The 20543-nt window shown below is 35.2% G+C and overlaps 2 protein-coding genes across 10 annotated transcripts in view; one reads left to right on the top strand and one right to left on the bottom strand.

The window, feature by feature from the left end:
• Positions 1-13140, bottom strand: part of LOC6502225 (ras GTPase-activating protein raskol) — a 47080-nt gene extending 33940 nt beyond the window's left edge. For all 4 annotated transcript variants that reach the window (XM_044717164.1, XM_032452932.2, XM_044717166.1 and 1 more), the window contains exon 1: positions 11626-13140. In XM_044717164.1, the coding sequence (XP_044573099.1) occupies positions 11626-11704 (79 nt within the window). In that variant the 5' untranslated portion in view covers positions 11705-13140. The remainder of the gene's footprint in view (positions 1-11625) is intronic.
• A 2130-nt stretch (positions 13141-15270) lies between these two features.
• Positions 15271-20543, top strand: part of LOC6502215 (1-phosphatidylinositol 4,5-bisphosphate phosphodiesterase) — a 54612-nt gene continuing 49339 nt past the window's right edge. For 4 of the 6 annotated variants that reach the window (XM_032452922.2, XM_044717157.1, XM_014904477.3 and 1 more), the window contains exons 1-2: positions 15271-15515; positions 15828-16104. The gene's annotated coding sequence lies outside the window, so the exon portion shown is untranslated. Of the gene's footprint in view, positions 15516-15827; positions 16105-18796; positions 19013-19116; positions 19411-20543 lie in introns of those variants that run through there. The other 2 variants (XM_044717158.1, XM_044717159.1) reach the window with 2 other exon arrangements.

Below are 20543 nucleotides of genomic sequence, written 5' to 3'. Positions count from 1 at the left end.
TAGTGTGACCAAAATGGAAAAGAAAACATTTTGGTGTGTATTTCATTAGTTTGGCACAAAGATGTTGGATTTCTCGTTAAATTAAATTTAAAACTAATAGAGCTCTATAATATCTCTATTAATATTCCTGAATTTCCTACAAAATACTAGCATTAACTATAGACTCTTATTGTATATATAAATATATACAATCAAACTGTCCGATTTTATTTTGATTTTATTTTCAGATTTGCAAATATGATTTATTTATCCCTTTTTCGAATTAATTTTTTTTTGTTCAGTGCATTTAAAGTGCGACTTCGTGTCTGGGAGCTGGCCCACCGACTCGTTGAGTGCGTCTCTTATTTATTTTTTATTCCGCGTTTTCTTCTATTTAAGCCTCGAATTATTTCACATACATATGAGTCGTATTTTTCAAGTCCGGCGCCGTCTGCCCATTTAACATAAATATTGTAAGTAATTGCGAAGACAACAACAACAACTGCAACAACATTACAATTGTATCTACAAGATGCAAGACTAAGTGAAGCGATGACGTCGATGCCTAAGTGCTAGAAAGAGATGGCCACAAAAAATAAAAAAAAAAAACAAAAAAAAATAAAACTAAAAATAAAAAGATACTATATATATCCAAGTCGTTGCTCAGCAAGTTTGCGTTAATTTTTTTTAAATGCTCGCTCGGGTCGTTTGTTTCTTTATTATAAATTTTTCTCATTTTTTGCACGCTCTCTTTTTTTTTAAAATTTTTTTTTGTATTTTTTTGCATAAGAATTTCTCGCTTTTTGAGTTCTCGAGTTCAATGCACTGTGTCAGCGGTTTTTCTTTCTGCACATGGCAACAGGTGTTGGCCAGGGGGTGGTTGGGGGTCTTGAGGTTTTTGGTTTAGATGGTCAATGGATAGTACATGGATAATAAAAAAAGATTTATATAAAAATATAGACAGCTTGGAAAACGTGGAAAACAAGTGTTTTATAACTCTGATATGAAAATCTTGGCAAGTATTCGAGCAATTTGTGGTATTATATTATCTTTTATTTTTTTTATTCAACGCCGCACAAGTTCCATTGGTATTTTATATAATTCCGTAAAGACATACAAACATATATACAATTGTACACTCGTTTATGACCGTCAGGGTTCGAAGATAAGATACAGCCAACCGACAGATTTTCAATTCCACTTCAACCTCTTCTCGTCATGATCACTGCTGATGTACAGTGCGTTTCAGAACTATAAGTCTCGGGGTTTTCTAGGTCAAGTGATACGATTTTGCTTAAAGCTTTGAATTTATAAGAAATATCTCCTAGACATTAGAACTTGTAAAGTCAAAACAAAGATATTTGTTTTTTTTAAGGCCTTTTAATTAATGGTATTAAAAATATAGATATTTTTTTAGGAAAAAAGGATTTTAATGCAGAATTACTGGAAATCGATCCACAAATCTTTTGAGGTATTCCGCTTAACGATCGGATGAGAATTAGCCGAGATATAGCTATCGATATGGGCCAAGAACGGAAATCCAGGATTTTGAAGGGGATGCCCCATAAAAAATTGAAAAATTTTCAAAAAATATTTTCTGTCCAGATTTAGATGCAGAATTACTGGAAATCGATCCACAAATCGTTTGAGGTATTCCGCTCAAGGATCGGATAAGAATTGGCTGAGATATAGCTATCGATATGGGCCAAGAACGGAAATCCAGGATTTTGAAGGGGATGCCCCACAAAAAATTGAAAAATTTTCAAAAAATATTTTCTGTCCAGATTTTGATGCAGAATTAATGGAAATCGATCCACAAATCTTTTGAGGTATTCCGCTTAAGGATCAGATGAGAATTGGCCGAGATATAGCTATGGACGTGGGCCAAGTGTGGAAATCCAGGATTTTGAAGGGGATGCCCCACAAAAAATTGAAAAATTTTCAAAAAATATTTTCTGTCCAGATTTAGATGCAGAATTACTGGAAATCGATCCACAAATCGTTTGAGGTATTCCGCTTAAGAATCGGATGAGAATTGGCTGAGATATAGCTATCGATATGGGCCAAGTACGGAAATCCAGGATTTTGAAGGGGATGCCCCACAAAAAATTGAAAAATTTTCAAAAAATATTTTCTGTCCAGATTTAGATGCAGAATTACTGGAAATCGATCCACAAATCGTTTGAGGTATTCCGCTTAAGAATCGGATGAGAATTGGCTGAGATATAGCTATCGATATGGGCCAAGTACGGAAATCCAGGATTTTGAAGGGGATGCCCCACAAAAAATTGAAAAATTTTCAAAAAATATTTTCTGTCCAGATTTAGATGCAGAATTACTGGAAATCGATCCACAAATCGTTTGAGGTATTCCGCTCAAGGATCGGATAAGAATTGGCTGAGATATAGCTATCGATATGGGCCAAGAACGGAAATCCAGGATTTTGAAGGGGATGCCCCACAAAAAATTGAAAAATTTTCAAAAAATATTTTCTGTCCAGATTTTGATGCAGAATTAATGGAAATCGATCCACAAATCTTTTGAGGTATTCCGCTTAAGGATCAGATGAGAATTGGCCGAGATATAGCTATGGACGTGGGCCAAGTGTGGAAATCCAGGATTTTGAAGGGGATGCCCCACAAAAAATTGAAAAATTTTCAAAAAATATTTTCTGTCCAGATTTAGATGCAGAATTACTGGAAATCGATCCACAAATCGTTTGAGGTATTCCGCTTAAGAATCGGATGAGAATTGGCTGAGATATAGCTATCGATATGGGCCAAGTACGGAAATCCAGGATTTTGAAGGGGATGCCCCACAAAAAATTGAAAAATTTTCAAAAAATATTTTCTGTCCAGATTTTGATGCAGAATTACTGGGAATCGACCCACAAATCGATTAAGATATTCCTCTCAAGGATCGGATGAGAATTGGCTGAGATATAGCTATCGATATGGGCCAAATACGGAAATCCAGGATTTTGAAGGGGATGCGCCATAAAAAATTGAAAAACATGGCAGTATCCCCCACAAAAATAGTTATATGGCAGCTTTAAAATATCTTTATAACATCTGTAGAATTTTTAGGGATGGAGTAGTGGACCACAAAGGGGCGTAGAAAGTCCCAATCTCCTTTCTTAAAAAGACAGTCTTTCGAACTCAATCCCGAGATAAAGAAAACTTATCTCTATGAGATAAGAGATGTCTCTTTCACCTTTGAGACAAAATAAAAATGTTCACAATTATTAAAAACAGAAATCTACAAATAAGCACGTCCATCCATCACAATCATTAAACAATTTTCCCAGCTTCCAGTCGAAAGACCCAACCCATTATTAAATACTCAACATTTTTTAATTTCTCCCCAAGCCGCAGCATAATGTTACAGTGACGAAACGCACTGTTGGTACCCCCGAAGAATGGAACGTTAATTGAAATTATCTCATTACCATGCCGAGCAGCTCTCGTATTTTGTATTTTTCTTCTCGATTCGTTATCATGCCACATAATTAATGACATCATCGGAATCGGAATCGGTGAATCGGAATCTTGAATAATTTTCCCACTAACTCTGACAGCTCTCTTCCGATAACTCTTCACTCCATATCAGTTATTAAATATTTCTTTTTTTAAATCAACAAAGTGAGAAAAGGAAAAACGCATCCATCCCATGCCACAAAAATTAAATTATTAAATGTTAAGGCAAAGACTTGGCCAATTAAAACTAATTTAAAGTAATTTATGCTCTGCGTCATATGTGGCACTGTGTGGGTGTTTTCGGATGACTCTTCCAAGTGGTTGGGGGGGATCTAGGGTGTCGATTTGGTGTGGAGTGAAGTTGGAGTCCCCCCCTCTTGAAAAACCGCAGCAATGAAATGTTTTTCTTGTTTTTCTTTTTGTGTTTCTTGTGTCTCTTGTGTCTCTTGTCATGCGGTTTTGTTTGCTGTCGCATTACAGGGCACCGCCCTCAACAAATGGGGGCGTGACTAGCACCTTGTACTAGAGTGCCTTCAGAAAAAAAAAGAAATCTTTTAACATATTTACTTCCTTGTAAGCCGAAAAGTGTGTCACGAAGTGACGGAGACATCTCTGACCCTATAAATTATATATATTCTTGATCAGGTTTATTTTTGAGAGTCCATATAGACAGGTTTTCTCTTTTCCTCTGCTGGTCTAATTTGGAAAATAAAACAGACTTTTCTTTGTATTTTTTTGAAGTTTTGGAAATTTTAAAAAATATTTAATTGGTTTATATTAAAAATTGAAATATCTGAAATAGGTTAACTATATCTCCTTTAAATAAGTAAAATATTTAAGAATAAATTCTTTGGTTTCTGTATTCTTCTGGAAGAAATTATGGGTTCTTCTTTGTGACTTTCTGAAATGCAAAGAGTTCGACTACGCTTCTTGTCACTTATTTTATTTTTTTTCAATATTTGTAGATTTTTTTTAAGAGAGTATAGAGTAACATGCTGTACTAAGTTTCATATTCTATTTAAAATTTGTTTCTACATCACCCTGAGATATTTTTAAAATTATTCTAAACTTTTGTAAAAATATATTTTATCCAAAAAGACATGCTCCAATAGATCCTTTAACTTTCTTTTATATATTTTTCTACCTCCCATAGAGATAGCTCCTTCTACTCCCTACAATATTATTATTTTTTTATAGAACTATATTTAATATTATTTCTTCCAGTGCTCTCTGGGATGTTAGTGCTTCCGCATGTGCAGCTGTCCCACATCATCATCTTCGGCGTGGAGTCGGAGCCGGAGCCGCCACCCCCTAGACAACAGGCAACATGTTGCATTTTGGGCGGTGACCCGCCCGACCCAGATGCATATAAAAACAGAGAACTACGGGTGTATGGATATAGGCCCAGACATCTGTTTATATAGATGTCGTTATGGCACGCAATCCCGACACAAATCGTTGCGTAAACGAATGAACAAACGCATTTAATTAGGTTTATGGGAAATATGCGAATCGTTCGAAAAAAAAACTAAACAGAAAACGGGGCGAAATAGCTAAAGAGAAGAAAAGAAACCGGTGTTCCCCTCACATCGTAAGAGCCCCGGCATCTCATAGAGTCCCCCCCTATTTCGTCATAGCCCCAAACAATGCAGAATTATAGCATAACTCGCGATTTCGCATCATGTAATAGCAGCCACTGGCGACCTGCTTGCATTTGATTTGTCAATTCATTTATAGATTTTTTTCTCTACTCTTTCAGCTTTTTCCCACTCTTTCAGTTCCTCTATTTTTTTTTTGTATTAAAAAAATATATATTATTATATGGGGTTTGTTGTTTTTTTTTTGTTGGTAGTGGAAGGTAGGTGTACCTTTTCTTTAGAGTTTTTTCATAAATTTCTATCTATCTATAGAGCTTTTGATCTATTGTCTGGGTTGAAATCTAAAATAAGACAATAAAACTTAGAGATTTTTAGTTTTTTTTTGTTATTATCAAGCTTATTATTTAATTTAAAATATTTTTAAAATGATTTTTTTCAACAATTTACTTTAGGGAAAGTAAGAGTTTCTTATACAAAGCTTCTGAAATAAATAAAATAAAAATAGGTAAGTACTTCTAGATGGCATTTAAAACTTTATTTACTCATTTATAATTATACCTTTTACTTGAAAATTATTTAAGAAGCCATAAATATTTAAAGAAATAATATATTTCCCTCAAAGTCAACAAACTCAACAAACCCCAAGCCCTATGATTTATTTATTTATTTCTTGAAAACCCTCTCAGAAGCCATTCTTCTGAGCCCTTCTCCGGATCATCACCTCATTTCTGGCTTAAAAAAAAAAACCCTTAAAGCGAATTCTTAAGCTCTGACTTGTTTTCTTCGAGAGGGCTCTCTTTGTTTTAATTAGATTTGAAATCAAAGTCCCAATCAAAAGGTGTTTACATTCCGGATGGATTTATTTTGATATGATTCGTATGGGATCGTAAGGGAACAAGTGTTTTTCTTTCCGAAAAATATGATTCAATTTCTCCAAAGAGTCTGGATTTTTTTCCCCTCGATTCTTCTTATTTTTCCGATGACTTCCATATGGATAGACTTTGTTTTTTACAACTTTGAGTGTTTAGTTATTTATTTTTGTAGAAAAAACTGGTTTTCTTTCACCGACAAAGACTAAAAGTTTCCCTTTTGTTTCAGGCAACGTGTTAATCTGTTTCCAGTTCGATTTTTGCTAAAAAGCCCAACAAAAAAATAAATAAATGCCGGCTCCTCTCTATGTGGACCCCCAAAATGTTTCGAGTGTGAGTGTCTGTGTGTGTGCTTGGATGGTCTTTCGAGGAAAAAGTGAATTTTTTCATAGAAAGTTGTTGGGCAACATTTGCAACAACGGCGACACCAAACGCATTCGATACTTGAAAATAGAAAATTGTAGTAGATTCCCCCCTCTGGTCTCTATCTCTATCTCTGTCGTTTTTCCTGTTCCCCTCTCTTTCTATATACACCTGGCCAGTGGACAGGTAATCCATGTTTCACTTTCTAGCCAATGCAGTGGGTCAAGCTCCATCTCCATCTCGAAGACTCCTCAGCCAGATTAAAGATGGATTGCAATTGGAAAGGTTTTCTTCAAACGAAAGTTACGGCCTGTCTTGTCTGTCTGTCTCTCTGGAGAGCAATGACCTTTTGGGTGCAGCTATACAAATTTTTCAATTAATTTTTATTATCCATTAAGGGGTATAAATAATTATTTATAAATAATAAACTATAGGGCAGCTGACCTTTTTTTTAAAGGGGGTTTGAAGAGGTTTCTTTGCTTTATTAGATTTATTTTGGGCAGTTATTTACATTTTTAACTCGGTTTAAATTCTATTAGTTAGTATATAATGTTTTAAAGTTGTATTTTATTATATTCTATATATTTTAAAAGCAATTAAAACAATTACAAATTATTTAGTTTCCATATTATTCTGATATTAAAATGAAAAATAAACTAACTAACACCTATTATCTCTTTAACTCTCTATCTTTTTAAATTATTTAACCTTTATTTTATTTCCCGAAAACTCTTTTTATTTCATCTCCAAAACAAACAGATAGCTTATTCTTTCAGCAAATATTTATTCAATTTTTGGAAAACGAAAATTCCCCAAAAACAGTGTTTACACATTTGTGAAATATTGAAATATTCAAAGTATTTTTGTTTGGCAGCAGTTAGTGGGCTAGCAGGTGCAATCTGATGTCTTAACCCATAAAAATCGAACCGGCAGTAACAACAAGAGCAAGTGGCTTGGGCCAAAAGCTGACACACTTTCGGCCAAGTTAATGACGCCATCATCTTGGCTTTTGCTTCAGAGTGTCGCTTCGGACCAAACATTTATCGTTCTGCTCCATCGTATCAACTATACAGGTACAGGTAGGTATATGGCCAATAGTACCACCACCAGGCCCAGTCGCTTCGATTTCTCCTTTTAACGCTTTTGGCATGGGCCTTCTGTTTTCCTTCTTTTATTTCTCTCACTTTTGTTGTTTTTTTTTTTACGCAAATGGCCCCATAACCAATTTCTAAACGCCAATGCCCAGTCAGAACCAAGACGGCCAACAAACCAACAAGCCAACTGGCCAAGGGGAAGAGTTCGACATGGCCAAGTGACATGCAAACCAAAAGTCAAAAAGAGGGCGGTGTTGGCGGGCCAAGGAGTACAGTGGACACTGCCAGGGGTTGGCTTTTCATATTTTAATTATTAGATTTGAGTTTAATTGTGGGTTCTTGTATATTTGGATCAAATTTTGGTTTAATTTCCTAAAAGCCTTGCCAACTGTTGGTATTCTTTTGGTTCGGGTCACCATATTCTCTTCAGTTTTGATCGGGGTCACCGTTTAGCATTAACTTCTTATGGTCTGGGTCACCTTTTAGTATTAATTATGTTAGGTTTAGCCCTCTTTTTCCTATTATTTGGTTTTGGGTCACCCTTTTAGTATTATTTTCTTGTTTTTTGGGTCACCTTCTAGTATTAATTTAGTGGGTTTAGGTCACGTTTTTCCCCCACAACTCATACAATCCCTCATCAAACATATTTATATAAAACCCAATGACGAAATATAATATTAATCAGTCACTTTCCAGTTTTTTTTCAGTCTTTGAAACGTGAGTGATTAAAGTTTTTAAAAAATCCCAATATAGTCACGATTTCTAGAATATACTGGGTTTGGGTCACCATTTTCCCCCACATTTTTTAATTCTCTTAAAAATAAAACAAATATTTGTTTCATGATATTAAATATGATGTAAAAAAATGTATTTATTAAATAATATTTTATCCAAAAAAAAAAATTATAGTTTTTATATAGTATATAGTAGTAGTAGTTGTAGTAGTTATAGTAGTAGCTATAGGAGTATCTATGGAGTATCTATCTATCCCTTCTAGAAATCTCTCCCCGAAGTATACCTATCTATACCCCATCTCTCAAAGAATAGTAGACCTCCATAGCCAGAGACCACTGTGGCCATCTAACAACCGACAAGCGAGCAAACAAAAAAAGCCAACTACAACACGAAACATGACAGAAATGATGTCAGGCCAGCGGGCAACAAATAACACGAAGCACGACACACAAAACACAACAGGAACACAACCATATGGTATACCCCACTCTATATGCCACCGTGTGGCATTATATATTTCAAATCTGTACCGATTTCGGTTCGGTTCGGCTTTGTATCTGTATCTCAATCGACGACTGACGACTGTCAGTGAAGGTGTATCTGTGAGTTGCTTTGTCGGGTCATGTGTGGGTTGGCAAGAAAATGGACAAAAGGTTGCCGGAGAATGCCATCGATGACCTTGACACACCAACCCTAAAACACACACACACACACACAGAGACAGTACCTGTATCACCTGGAAACGTGAACACACCTTCCTTCCGCTGCGTGCAAATAACCGTAACACAAAAATAACACAAAAAAGAAAAAAATAACAAACGAAATCCGAAAACGGCAATAAGAGAGCGACTTCAAGGCGAAGGTAGTAGCCTTTTTTTTTTACCTCAACACTTATCGCGATCGTGTGCAACATAGGTTTTTTTTTGCCAGTGTGGGTGATACGTGCCCCTTGAATGCCCCATGCCCCATCAGCCAAAGGCGACAAAAGCGTCAATGACTGAAAGGAACCACCTCAAGGGGGGCCGAAAATGGTTAAAGGTTAAAATGGATTATGATTTTTAATACTATTATTGATATTATTACTTGTTTTGAACACAAATTTTAAATAGGATCTATACTTTTTCCCAGTTTTGCTTATTTCTTTCAACTTTTTTTAAAGAAAATTGTTTTTTAAAATGACATTCATTGTTTTCTAATTAAAATGGTTTTTTAGGTACATGGTTTTTAACCATGTAATATGTATTTTCTCATATTTATTTTCTTAATATTAATTTTAATTTATGTATGCAAGTTGAACAAAACTATGTTTGTATTTAAAATAAGAAATATGTAACCTGATCTATTTAAATTTCTGAAATGTATAGTTTTAAAGTTTCATATTTTGAAATAACGACTAAGTATTCTTCTAAAAACTATAGAATTTGATGAAAATATTTAATTTTTACAGATTTTAAACTCTATTTTCAAGTATAAGGTTTGAAACTAAAGATTACCAGAAACTACTGGTACTAACCAGACCATAAATTCAATATAAAAATTGTGTAAAAATGATAGTTACATAAAAAATATAGAAATACTATTCTTAGAACGTTTAATCTTTAAAATCCATCGCCTTCACTCATATATCCTTTGACAGTTTGGTAGCCTGTACAGGCCTAGGGGCATAGATCCGGCCTAGAGGTCTGTTTTATGGACTATTTGCCCGGCTATTTGCCGTGTGAGTGTGTTTGTTTCTACCTTTTTGCTGTTTTTTTTTTTTTTTTTGAGGGACAAACAAACAAACAAACAAGAAAAGCAAAGCAAAGTAAAGCCAAAAGCAACCCCTCCATGGAAATAATACAAAAACAACAGGTACTGCTGGGAGTAGGACAGGTAAAAATGCGAACAGCAGGCAAGATAACGGGGCAAAAAGGCAATGCCTGGAAAAGCGTAGAAACGGAAAAGCGGAGAAACGGAAAAGCGGAGAAACGGAACAACGGTGGGCTCAGAGCCCATTTTTCCCAGGTTTCCCAGGCCAAGGAATTTGCACAGGTGACACGAAACGAAGATGATGCTCTCGAGAGCTCTATAATGATTCCATTCCACATCCGCAACCGCATTTCACATCCGCCCCAAAACATATTTTGGATTTTTGAACATAGTCCCCCCACCCCTTATTTATTGTTTTTGTTAAAAAAATTAATATGTTTACCCCCATAAAAATTAATAGAAACTGTGACTAATGGAGTTTATTTTACGGTGGCACTTTTTATTTCTTTTTTTTTACTTCAAGTCACTAAAATCCAAGTTGCTAATTAGCCAAGGGGGTGATTTATTTTATTCGCAAGTCTACTTAAAAAAAAACACTAAACAAGTCATCAAAAAATAGAAATAACATATGGCTGGAGGCACCTGAACTAGACACAAAAATAATAAATAATTCGGGAAACCGAAACTCGGAACGTGCTTGTTTGGCATTTAATTTTAATGGAACTCCCCCCATTAAGGGGATGAATAATTGTTCAGTTTGTGGGTTATTGCTCCCATAAGTCTGATTCTGATACGATTATAAAATAGTATGGGTAATAGTCTATGATTATGTTTTTTTTCTATGGAAGTGGGTTTTATTTTTTGGCACTTTAAATATGTGTTTTGTTTTGTATTTATTTGTTTTCTATTTAAGTTGTTTTTATTTGTGCATTATTTTGTATTTTTTTTTAACATCTAGTTAGATTACTCCTTTTATTTTACTCCAGACTTTTCATTTACGGTATAATTTGTAATGAAAAATATACTGATTAAGTTTGTTTTTGGTTTTGACTTGCTTTTTATTATTTATTTATATTAATTTTTTGAAAAATTATACAACATTTTATTTTAAATTCTATAAATTTTAAATTGGAAAGGGCATTTTATCATTTTCTTGTTATATTACATGATATTAGTTTATATTTTAGGAATCATATTAGGAATCTATGTTGAACAGTAGCTTTTTTTAATACTAGAAGATTACTTTTACTAAAAAATTATAAGAAATTTATTAAATTCTACAAGAACTACAATCTATTCCAATCATAGTTTATGCTATTAGGTTTTGTTTATCTTCTAGATAGATAATATCTTCTAGTTTTCTATCTTTGATTACTATTAGTACCTTTCATTTGGATCTACGATAGGTATTATTTTGAAAAATATTTAATTAAAAATTCAAGTGGTTCTAATCTTAAAAAATAACTTTTATGATCCTGAACTAAAAGATCTTCTTATTTCAAGTTCTGATTTTGGATATAATATTGTATCTTTTAAGACCTTAACCCTAAAGTTTAGAGGATTTTTTTTAGAGGACCTCTAAACTTGAGAGTTAAACTTATTCTATTTTTAAAACCTTCATTTCTCTTTAAAGACTTTAACTTAAAGTTCTGGCTTGAAGTTTGGGATTATGCAGCTCTACTTATATAATATTATCCCATTAGGGATAACAGGGATAACGGTATTATTTCCCTTTCTAGACAGGGGGGATAGACAGACTTACCGCATACATCCAGCCATCCTTCGATGCGGCTGGGGTAGGAAATGGCCGAAGCCCGGCTCAGATATGTGCGACGTCCCATGATGAGAGGGGGTGGCTCTCTATATATATATGTATTATATTATACCGTTAAACCCGTGGATGCTGCGAGAACTCTCTCCTGCGAGTCTCTCTTTTTGATGGGTGGGCTGCTGATGCTGCTCCTGCTTTCTCTCTGGCTCTCTCTCTTTTGGATTTGGGGTCGATTCGGGTGGGCAGCCACTTGCTCCTTTTTCCCTCCCCCTTTTACCGTTATTTCTCTCCCTCGTTCTCGTTCTCGTTCTCTCACTTATCTGCGGGCTTATCGACTCGATGAGTTGTTGTTGTTGTTTTGGCTGCTTAATTTGAATATTGATTTTGTGGCAGGTTGTTGTTGTTGTTGTTGTTTTTGTTTTTTATTGCACTTGTAAAACAAAAGATTAAAGCAAAACAAATAAAAATCCGAGACCGACTTGTCGAGGCTCCAAAAAAGCTTCAATTTCCTTCGATTCAAGACCAACAGACAGGTTGTTGTTGTTTTCTTTTTTTTTTTAATATTTGTTTGTTTTTTGTTTCTGCTTTTTGTTTTTGTTTTTGTTTTTGATTTTACGTTGATTTTTGATTCCGCTCTTTGTTTTCACGCACGAACCCGTGCTTTATGCTCCATCTCTGCCCTCTCTCCACCCCACGCTCCCTCTCTCTCTTAAAGTTATGTTTGCCGATTTACCGATGATTATCTTAACAATTGTTGTTGTTTGTTGTTGGCCCTATTTATTCGTAACAGCTGAGAGCCATTTGAGAGAGGGCCAGCGCGAGAGAGGCGGGACAAACTCCGGCTCCGATTTATTACCAAAAATTGTTGTTGTTTTTGTTTTTGATTTTATTTTTTTTGTTTTTTGCTATAGTATTATTGTTGTTTTTGTTAATATTCTTCGATGAAGGCCGGCATATTGGAGTTGTTGTTGTTGTTGTTTTTAGCGCGACGGAAACCAGAAACTTTACTGCACTTGTCTGTGTTGTAAGTGTGTGTATATATTTATTTTCTTGTATTATTTTTAAAATCGACGACGACAAAAAATCACGACTCCCAAATATATATACTCCGGTATATATATATATAAATACGATTTTATTTATGTACTTGTGTGTATGCGATGCTTCACCAAAAAATTGGCCTCGTTGTTATTGTTGTACAACACACTCTACTCCCACTTCACGCACTCCAACAAAAAAAAAAAAACAAAAGCAAGAACAATGTCACAACAAAAAAAAACAACACGCGGATGAGATGATATATCTTTTAAAATTCGGACGAAACGCGTTTAAAAGATACAATATAAACAAGCCGCCCTTTTCGATTAAAAGTTTCACGCGACAGTTCCTCCGCTTTTTTTAAATTTCAAACCACTTTTCGACCCGCCACCGACAACGCGCCGTCCGATCCGGTCGAGCTGTGGGGTTATTATAGTAGGAGGCACTATGTTGTTCCACGATTCAGTGTAACCAGTAGGTTGTATCTTTTTGAATTTTGCAGCCATCTGGTCACACCAGTGGCTGGAGAGAGTACTTTCTCCTTTGGCGGGAGATTATGAAAAAGAACAGTGTTGCCAGAAGATTAGATTTTCGATTTGAAATAGGCAGTGCTATTAAGCGAAATATTAATTTTTAAAGAAAACAAACCATCAAGATATCAAAAATAATTCAGAGATAGAAAACACCTTAATAATGTATTATCAAAATAGAAATAAACTTGAAACAAAGTATTGATAGAATGGAATGAAAGTTTTCTCTTTGATATGGTCAGTCAGAGAATTATTTTTAAAGAGAAGGAAATCTGATCATAAATAGTTATCAAAATATATAAAAATAAAATCAAAATGCTTTAAAAAACACCATTTTCTTTAATAAACTAAAACACAAACACTTTTTTTGTAATCTGGCAATGTCAAAATTTCCGTTACGGTCCCAGTCACCCTGTAAAACTGCAGTGGTATTGTCAAACACTTACTTTTTAGGTTGTCAGCACTATTTTGTTTAAAATATCCCGCTAATAAAATGAAAAGTGTGTTTTTTTCATATATATTAGGAAAATAATATGTGTTTTAGTTTACTTATAGTCATATTTTCTTTAAAAGTACAAAAATCAAAAAGATAGAAAGATAAATAATGGGCATTCCAAAGACCTGCAGCCATATTCGAAAGATAGCGCTGCCAGATGGCTGCAGAGAAAAGCTTTTTTGGGCGCGTAATTTAAATGCTAAAATCAAAAAGGAAATTCTTTCTATTTATATTTTCAAAACCAATAACGTGTTTTAAAAGTTATATAATAGAAATTTAGACAATTATAGCCAAAAAACAGCTGAAAATAAAAAAAAACATTGAAGATTTAAAATGGAAAAAAAAGGCACAAAGTTATACAGAATTATTAAAACATGAAAGACACTATATATACTGGATAATAAATAAACAACAATAAAATTATAATCAGTAGCCTTATAATTAAAAAATATATATATATATTAAAAGACTATTTATACACTGTCTTATTTTATTATAGATGATTATTTTTATTCTTACCAACGAGCCCAAATTCGATTTTTAAGTTCGACTTGCATCGGGTTTCCGCCTTCGTTTTTGAAAAGCTGCCACAAATTGAATTAAAAACCCAGTCCTGTCAAGTGCAGGCGAGTGGGGGGCGGCAAAGGGTGAAAGGTGGGCGGGAGGGCGAAAGGGCTCATTGTCAGGGTCAGCCCAGGACGACATAACCTCAAAACAATGACGCCAATTGGCCAATGAGACGTCGTGGGCTTCTATTTTTTGTTTTTTTTTTTCTTTAGCAGCTGTCTGAAAATGTCTTCCTAGCCTTTGCCGTTAGCCAACACTGGCATTAAAGCTCTCTGTTAGGATATGGCTCTCTCTTTCTGTCTGTGTTTTCGGAGGTCCTGCAGCCTGGGTCGAAATCCCAAAAGCTTTGCGCAGCATCAACTTTTATGAAGCCAAACAAAAACAATCGCCTAGAGGACAGTGGGAGTCACAAAAAAGATTCCTATCTTAAGGATAATGCAATTAAAATTATAAAGGATGTATGAGGATATATAATATATATTGTTTTAAGCATTTTATGGTGTATATTCAATTTTTGATTTTAAACAAGTTTTGAAAAGCTATTCCCACTTCCGCAGGACACCACTGTCTGACGAAAGCTTTCCGTCGCAAGGGAGTGAGAGAGAGCGTGTTGTAGAGCGGGCAAGATAGAGCTCAGCAGCTGTTCAAAAGTAAGGCCGAAGCAAAAGCACAATAAAAAACATAAGAAATAAAAGCTAATTTGCAAACAAGCCGAAGTTTTTATACACTATTGTTTGATAATAAATTAAAATATTCAAATAAAATAAGATAAATATAAGTTATTTTTACACTAATAGATTACAATTAACATTTAATAATATTAGTTATATTTATTTTTATTTTTCAACCACTTTTTATGGCAATATAAGTATGTAGAATAAAAATTCTACTTTTTATTTTGTATTCCATAGAAAAGATAATATTTCTATCTATACCCTGTAAATAAGAGTACCCTTCAGGTAGGGTATTGAAAGCAAAGCGGGTGGAATACGGGCATGCTCCTGCGAACGGTCACTCTGGCCATTTCAGATTCGCATTCTGGCAGCGAAACTCGTGCAAGGCGGACGCGAACTTTCTCCCGCTGCGGAAACCAGAAACCCAAGAGAACCCGAAACAACAAAACAATAAACAGTCAACAGAACAGAGCCCAGAGCCCAGAGCCCCAGAGCCCCCAGAACCCAATTAAAAAAAAGAAAAGAATCCAAAAGCCCCAAAAAGCAGGAACCACTCTAAAATACCATTCCATAGAGGTGACACGGCTCGTGGGTGTCAATTTGAACAACAAACAAACAAACAAACAAAAATCAAAACAAATAGCGCACAAGTTTCGTCCAAAAAAAAAAAAAGTTTGCAAAAAAATCAGCGCCGCACGCGCTTTTTTTCGGAATCTCCTTGCAGCGCTTTTGTTTTCCTTTTTGTTTTTTTTTTTTAATGTTATTTCTTATTTTTAATAAATAATAATTAAATAACTAAGAACTATAAGTAACGCGCGTGAAATCCGAAAATGTCAGTATATTTTTTGGCAATTTTTTTTGAATGTGTTTTTGTTGTTATTTACATAGCGGTGTAAATTAAAGTGAAAAAGCAAAACAAAAAAAAAAAGTAAAAAGAAAATAAAAACACAAACACACACACACACACAGAGAAGAAAAGAGAGAGGAGAAAGGAGAGAAGAGCCAGCCATAAACAAATCAACAAAACAGAATTTAAATCACAAAGCACACACGTGAAGGAGCAGCGGCCGACGGACAGGAGGCGAGCGACGGGGAGGGAGTCCAAGCACAAGAACCAGGAGCAGGACCAGGAGCAGAAGCAGGAGCCAAAGAAGAAGCAGAAAAGGTAAGAGCCTGACAAATAAATCCTTAAATGCAGAATTCTTAACTGCAATCGAAGTCCTCTCATCTTTGTATTGGTGTTTTGTGTACGGGCGTGTGTGTGTGTGAGTGACAGAGTGTCGTGGTTGGGGGAGTGTATGCGTGCGTGGAGAGGGGTTGCTCGAATGGAATGGAATAATCTTAAAGCATGCTTTTGGGCGCCCAACTTAAAATGACATCCTGCAAGGATAATTCAGGGAAGTTTTTGGTTCTTAAGGAAATTAAATCAGGAAAAATTAGAGTTTTTCTTTTCAATTAGATATAGTACTGGAATCAGGTGTATATTAAAATTAAATTAGATCATTTTCTAACAACTTCCTCAATAATTTCTATAATAATAGTATTCAAAATTTAATAAGTCTAGTAATAATGACCAAAAATGTCAAATTTTTTAGTTTTCTTTATAGTTTATTTAAAAAATTAATAGTATCTAATAGTTCTGGTAAAATAGGGAGGAATATATAGAATAAATGGATTTAATAATAATTTAGTAATGTCTTTAATAAATTAAGATTTAAGAGAAAGAATTAAAATACTTAGATCTAAAAAAATAAATCTTACATATAAATACTAAAAATTACATTTTATAAAGTAAACTAACCAGATAGAGGTATTTTTTATGTTAGTTCTGATAAAAGTTAAAGAAATAAATATATCGGTATAAAATAAATAAGAAAATAGTCAAACAATCAATTTAAAAAGTTTTCAATGAAGTTATTTTTTGAAATAAATATAGAATTATGGCCAAAGGTTCTAAACTCCTTAAAAAATCTATTAATTTACATAATTTTATGTAATTTATGTAGATTACAGCTATTAAAAATAGACGAAAAGATAAAATAGATTACTCAATTAAATATTAAATATCTTCTTGTCTAAAATAATTACTCTCAAATTAAATAAAATAAAAATTGTTTTTAAATAAATAAAGTGTCGGTCATCAAAGAGAATCCTTTTAGTTAATTTTTTCTCCATTTTTTATGTTCTGTTGACCCAAATAATTACTCGCCAATGGAAGCAAATAAAAATACTCGTACTTGTCAATATTTTCAAAAGACTGGGACTTGGACTGGGGCTGGGGCTGATCTTGGTCGAAATCCTCTATATTTTGGCCAAAAAAAAACCGGATGGCTGGAGAAGGGGGAGCTGCGATAAGGGGGGGACAGGTAAAATACATAAACAAACGAGTGCGCGAAGAGGAAGCTACGCAAATACATAAGTAAATGAATAAATAATGTAAACAAAATATTAAATTAGAAGAAATTTACTTGCGAGGCAGACACGAAGGCATAAAGTGGTGGTGGGGGCAGGGGGGGCGTGCCAGGGCAGTGCATGCTGGTAGGGGGTGGTAGGGGGTACACACATAAAAACTGAAGCACTGAAAGCGAGTTTCTCACTCGCTCGCTCCCACCCACCTGGCCCCATAGCCCCGTCCCCCTTCCACGCGCATCAGACACTTGTTTCCCCCCCCCACCTACAGTTGGCAGCGACGCCGACTGCAGCACCGCAACAAAAAAAGGTTACCCCCCAAAATAATAAGTATTCATTTTTTTTTAACCAAATTGTATAATTTATAGTATTTTTTATTATTTTTTTTTGCATTACGAGCACACATTACGTATACGTGATATTTTTTTAAAAAAGCACTTTAGGGCCTAAATATGCAGGTGTTTGGAGCGATTTGTTAACTAATGTGATTACCTCATTCCCCCCCGGCCGTTATCAATTAGCTGGAGACCACTGTAGTGCAGTTTGGCGCTCTGTTGAAGTTTCTGGGTGCACGGCAAGTGTGCGATCGGTGGTTGTATTTTTTTTCTTCTTTTTTTTTTTTGCCATTTCCCTTTGTTTGTTTGCCAAAGGGGGGTTGTCGGGGGGGCACAGGGACAGAGGGGTACTGGGGCTCTGGGATCGGATTGTGCAATAAAGCTACAACAACAAACAAAACCGTGCGGCATTACATTAATCCGCACACACACACACACACACACGTACATAAATATATTCATAGACACGCACATGGGGCTATGGGGTATGGGGGGTGTATTGGAGGGGGTCAGCCAAAGAACAATAATCATATTTGCACTCGCTCTCCCACTCACACACACGATCAGCACCCACGCACAGCCAAAGAGAGCGGGGCAAGAATGCAAGAGAGCATTGGGGAGAGCCCCCAACGGCATTGTTTTCGTTTTCGTTTGAAGAGTACAGTAGTTGTTCCATAAAAGAGATAAGGATTTTATTGGAATAAGGGAAAGGAGAGTAAGAGAGCTTATTAATTGGAGTATGAGAGTTTTTTATGAAAATATTGTTATTATTATAATTAATATATAAGCGTCAATTACAGATATAATTACTATCTAATGACTATAATTTTCTATATTATCTATATATTTGTTTAAAAATCATTCAAGTTTTTATTTTATGTGATTAATTATAAAATAATTAATAAATTCAGAATATAATTGCTATAAAAAAAAAGTAGCATACTTTTTCGACCAATCTTTCATAAAATGACCTTGAAAGTCTTGTTATCAATAGACCTTTAAACCAAGAAAAAAATATATATTTTATGGTCGAGAGTCCTTGCTAGAGTGCGATCACTGTACTCCGATAAACACCGTTCTCGGCTCTCCCGTTCTCCGTTCGCTCCGTTCTTAGGGGGCCGTTCGCCGTTCTCCCTGCTCAGTTGGTCAGCAGAAGCCCGCGAAGCTTTTCCGTTAGCCGCCGTTGCGATAAACAGTGGAGCCCAAGTGAAGGCGGACCGGGGAGAGAGCGCGGCAGAGAGGCGGTGGTGGGGCGGAACGCAACGGAACGGAGCAACGTGTTTCGGTTTCGGTTTTGGTTTCGGTTTCGGTTTTGTTTGCCGCACACAGGTTGGAGGGGATTTTTTTGTAGCTATTGTCTCGGCTGAGCATTTTCCATTTTCCATTGTATTTTCCGCGATTACATTGTGAGGAAAATTGCTGGGAGCAAGAAAATCCTGCTACCAGTGCTTACATATTATTTATTTTTTTGCAGTGTGTTATTAAGAAAGTGAGCGCGAACAACAAAAGCAAAAAAAAACAATAATCAGGTGTCACCTGTTGAGAGAGAGAGAGGAGAGGGAATTAACGGGAGAATTGGCAGAGAGGTGATCGGTGATCGGTGAGAGCTTTAGTCACACTCTCCTTCCAATGCTTCTCAAACTTGGCGCGGAAAAACAAACAAAAACAAGGAGAAAGAAAGCAAAACAAACAAAAAACAAACACTAAGGGGGTAATTAATTAAATACGTAAGTAAAAAGCAATACTCTAGTATATTGATTAAAATCCAAAATCAATAAAAGATATTTTTAGAGAAGCACTTGAGGAGCGAAGAAGAATTTCGAAATTATTCAGAAAATAATAGAGACCATCCCTAAGAGACCTAAGAGATCTCTATCCAGACCATATTTTGTAACCGATAATGGGCCATAGGCCATAGGCCCTATCGCTTGGCAACAACTTATGGTGTTGTATGCAATAAATAAACTCGAATTATCATAAATTATCGAAAATCGCCGAGGATTATAATGGATCATTGATAAAAAAAAAATGGAAAAAATGGAAATGTTATTCGATAGAAACAGAAAGCTTACTCTGTGGATATATAGATTGTTTACAAAAGATATCCAAAGTGCAGGTGTTTTTTTGTTGTTTGTTTGTTGCATGTATGTTCAGTGTACACCTGACATATTGAGTTACATTCCCAATTACCGATTAGTTTGTTTAATTAAAGTGGCGCTGCGGTCAGCAAATAGATTATATATCAGCCATAGCCTGTCTATCGGCATTAGCTCCGATGGAGTGACTTTCATGTCGATTTCCACACATTTCCATTCACATTTCCATTCCCATTTCCATTCCCATTGCGACAATTATGGTTCGCATTGTATTATGCATTAATCGAGTTAATGCCGTCAATTCGACGAGGCCTTTTATTCCACCGACCGGCTCAGTTCACCTCGCTTGAGCTGAAGCCAAATGCTGGGGAATTCTCATTTCTGAATGCCAGCCCAGCAGCGAAAGAGAGAATGGGAGCTCTGAATGGGAATCGTCCAAGTGTACACGCGGCGTATGCGTAATTTTTTTAAACGAAATCACGGCACAAGCCAATGACTTACAATAGAGCCATTATAGAATGAGATATTAAGTCTTTATCCCCTCTCCCCCTCCCCTCCCAGCTTGATTTCTTAATCGTACTAGTGTGTGCTTCGCAATATTAAGTGATTTCGCGGTATTTTCAGTTTACAATTTTGTTTAAACGAGAATTTTCACAGAAATATATATGCTTTCTAGCTCTTTTCTGGGGAATATTTTTTATGTTTTTATCAACTAAGTTGATAAGAATGTATTGCTTAAAAAGTTTGCGTTTAAGTTTTTTTTT

This window comes from Drosophila ananassae, chromosome XL (genome assembly GCF_017639315.1).
Source record: "Drosophila ananassae strain 14024-0371.13 chromosome XL, ASM1763931v2, whole genome shotgun sequence".
Classification (NCBI taxonomy): domain Eukaryota; kingdom Metazoa; phylum Arthropoda; class Insecta; order Diptera; family Drosophilidae; genus Drosophila; species Drosophila ananassae.
The sequence above is the reverse complement of the archived record's forward strand: the minus strand, read 5'-3'. Positions and strand labels throughout refer to the sequence as shown.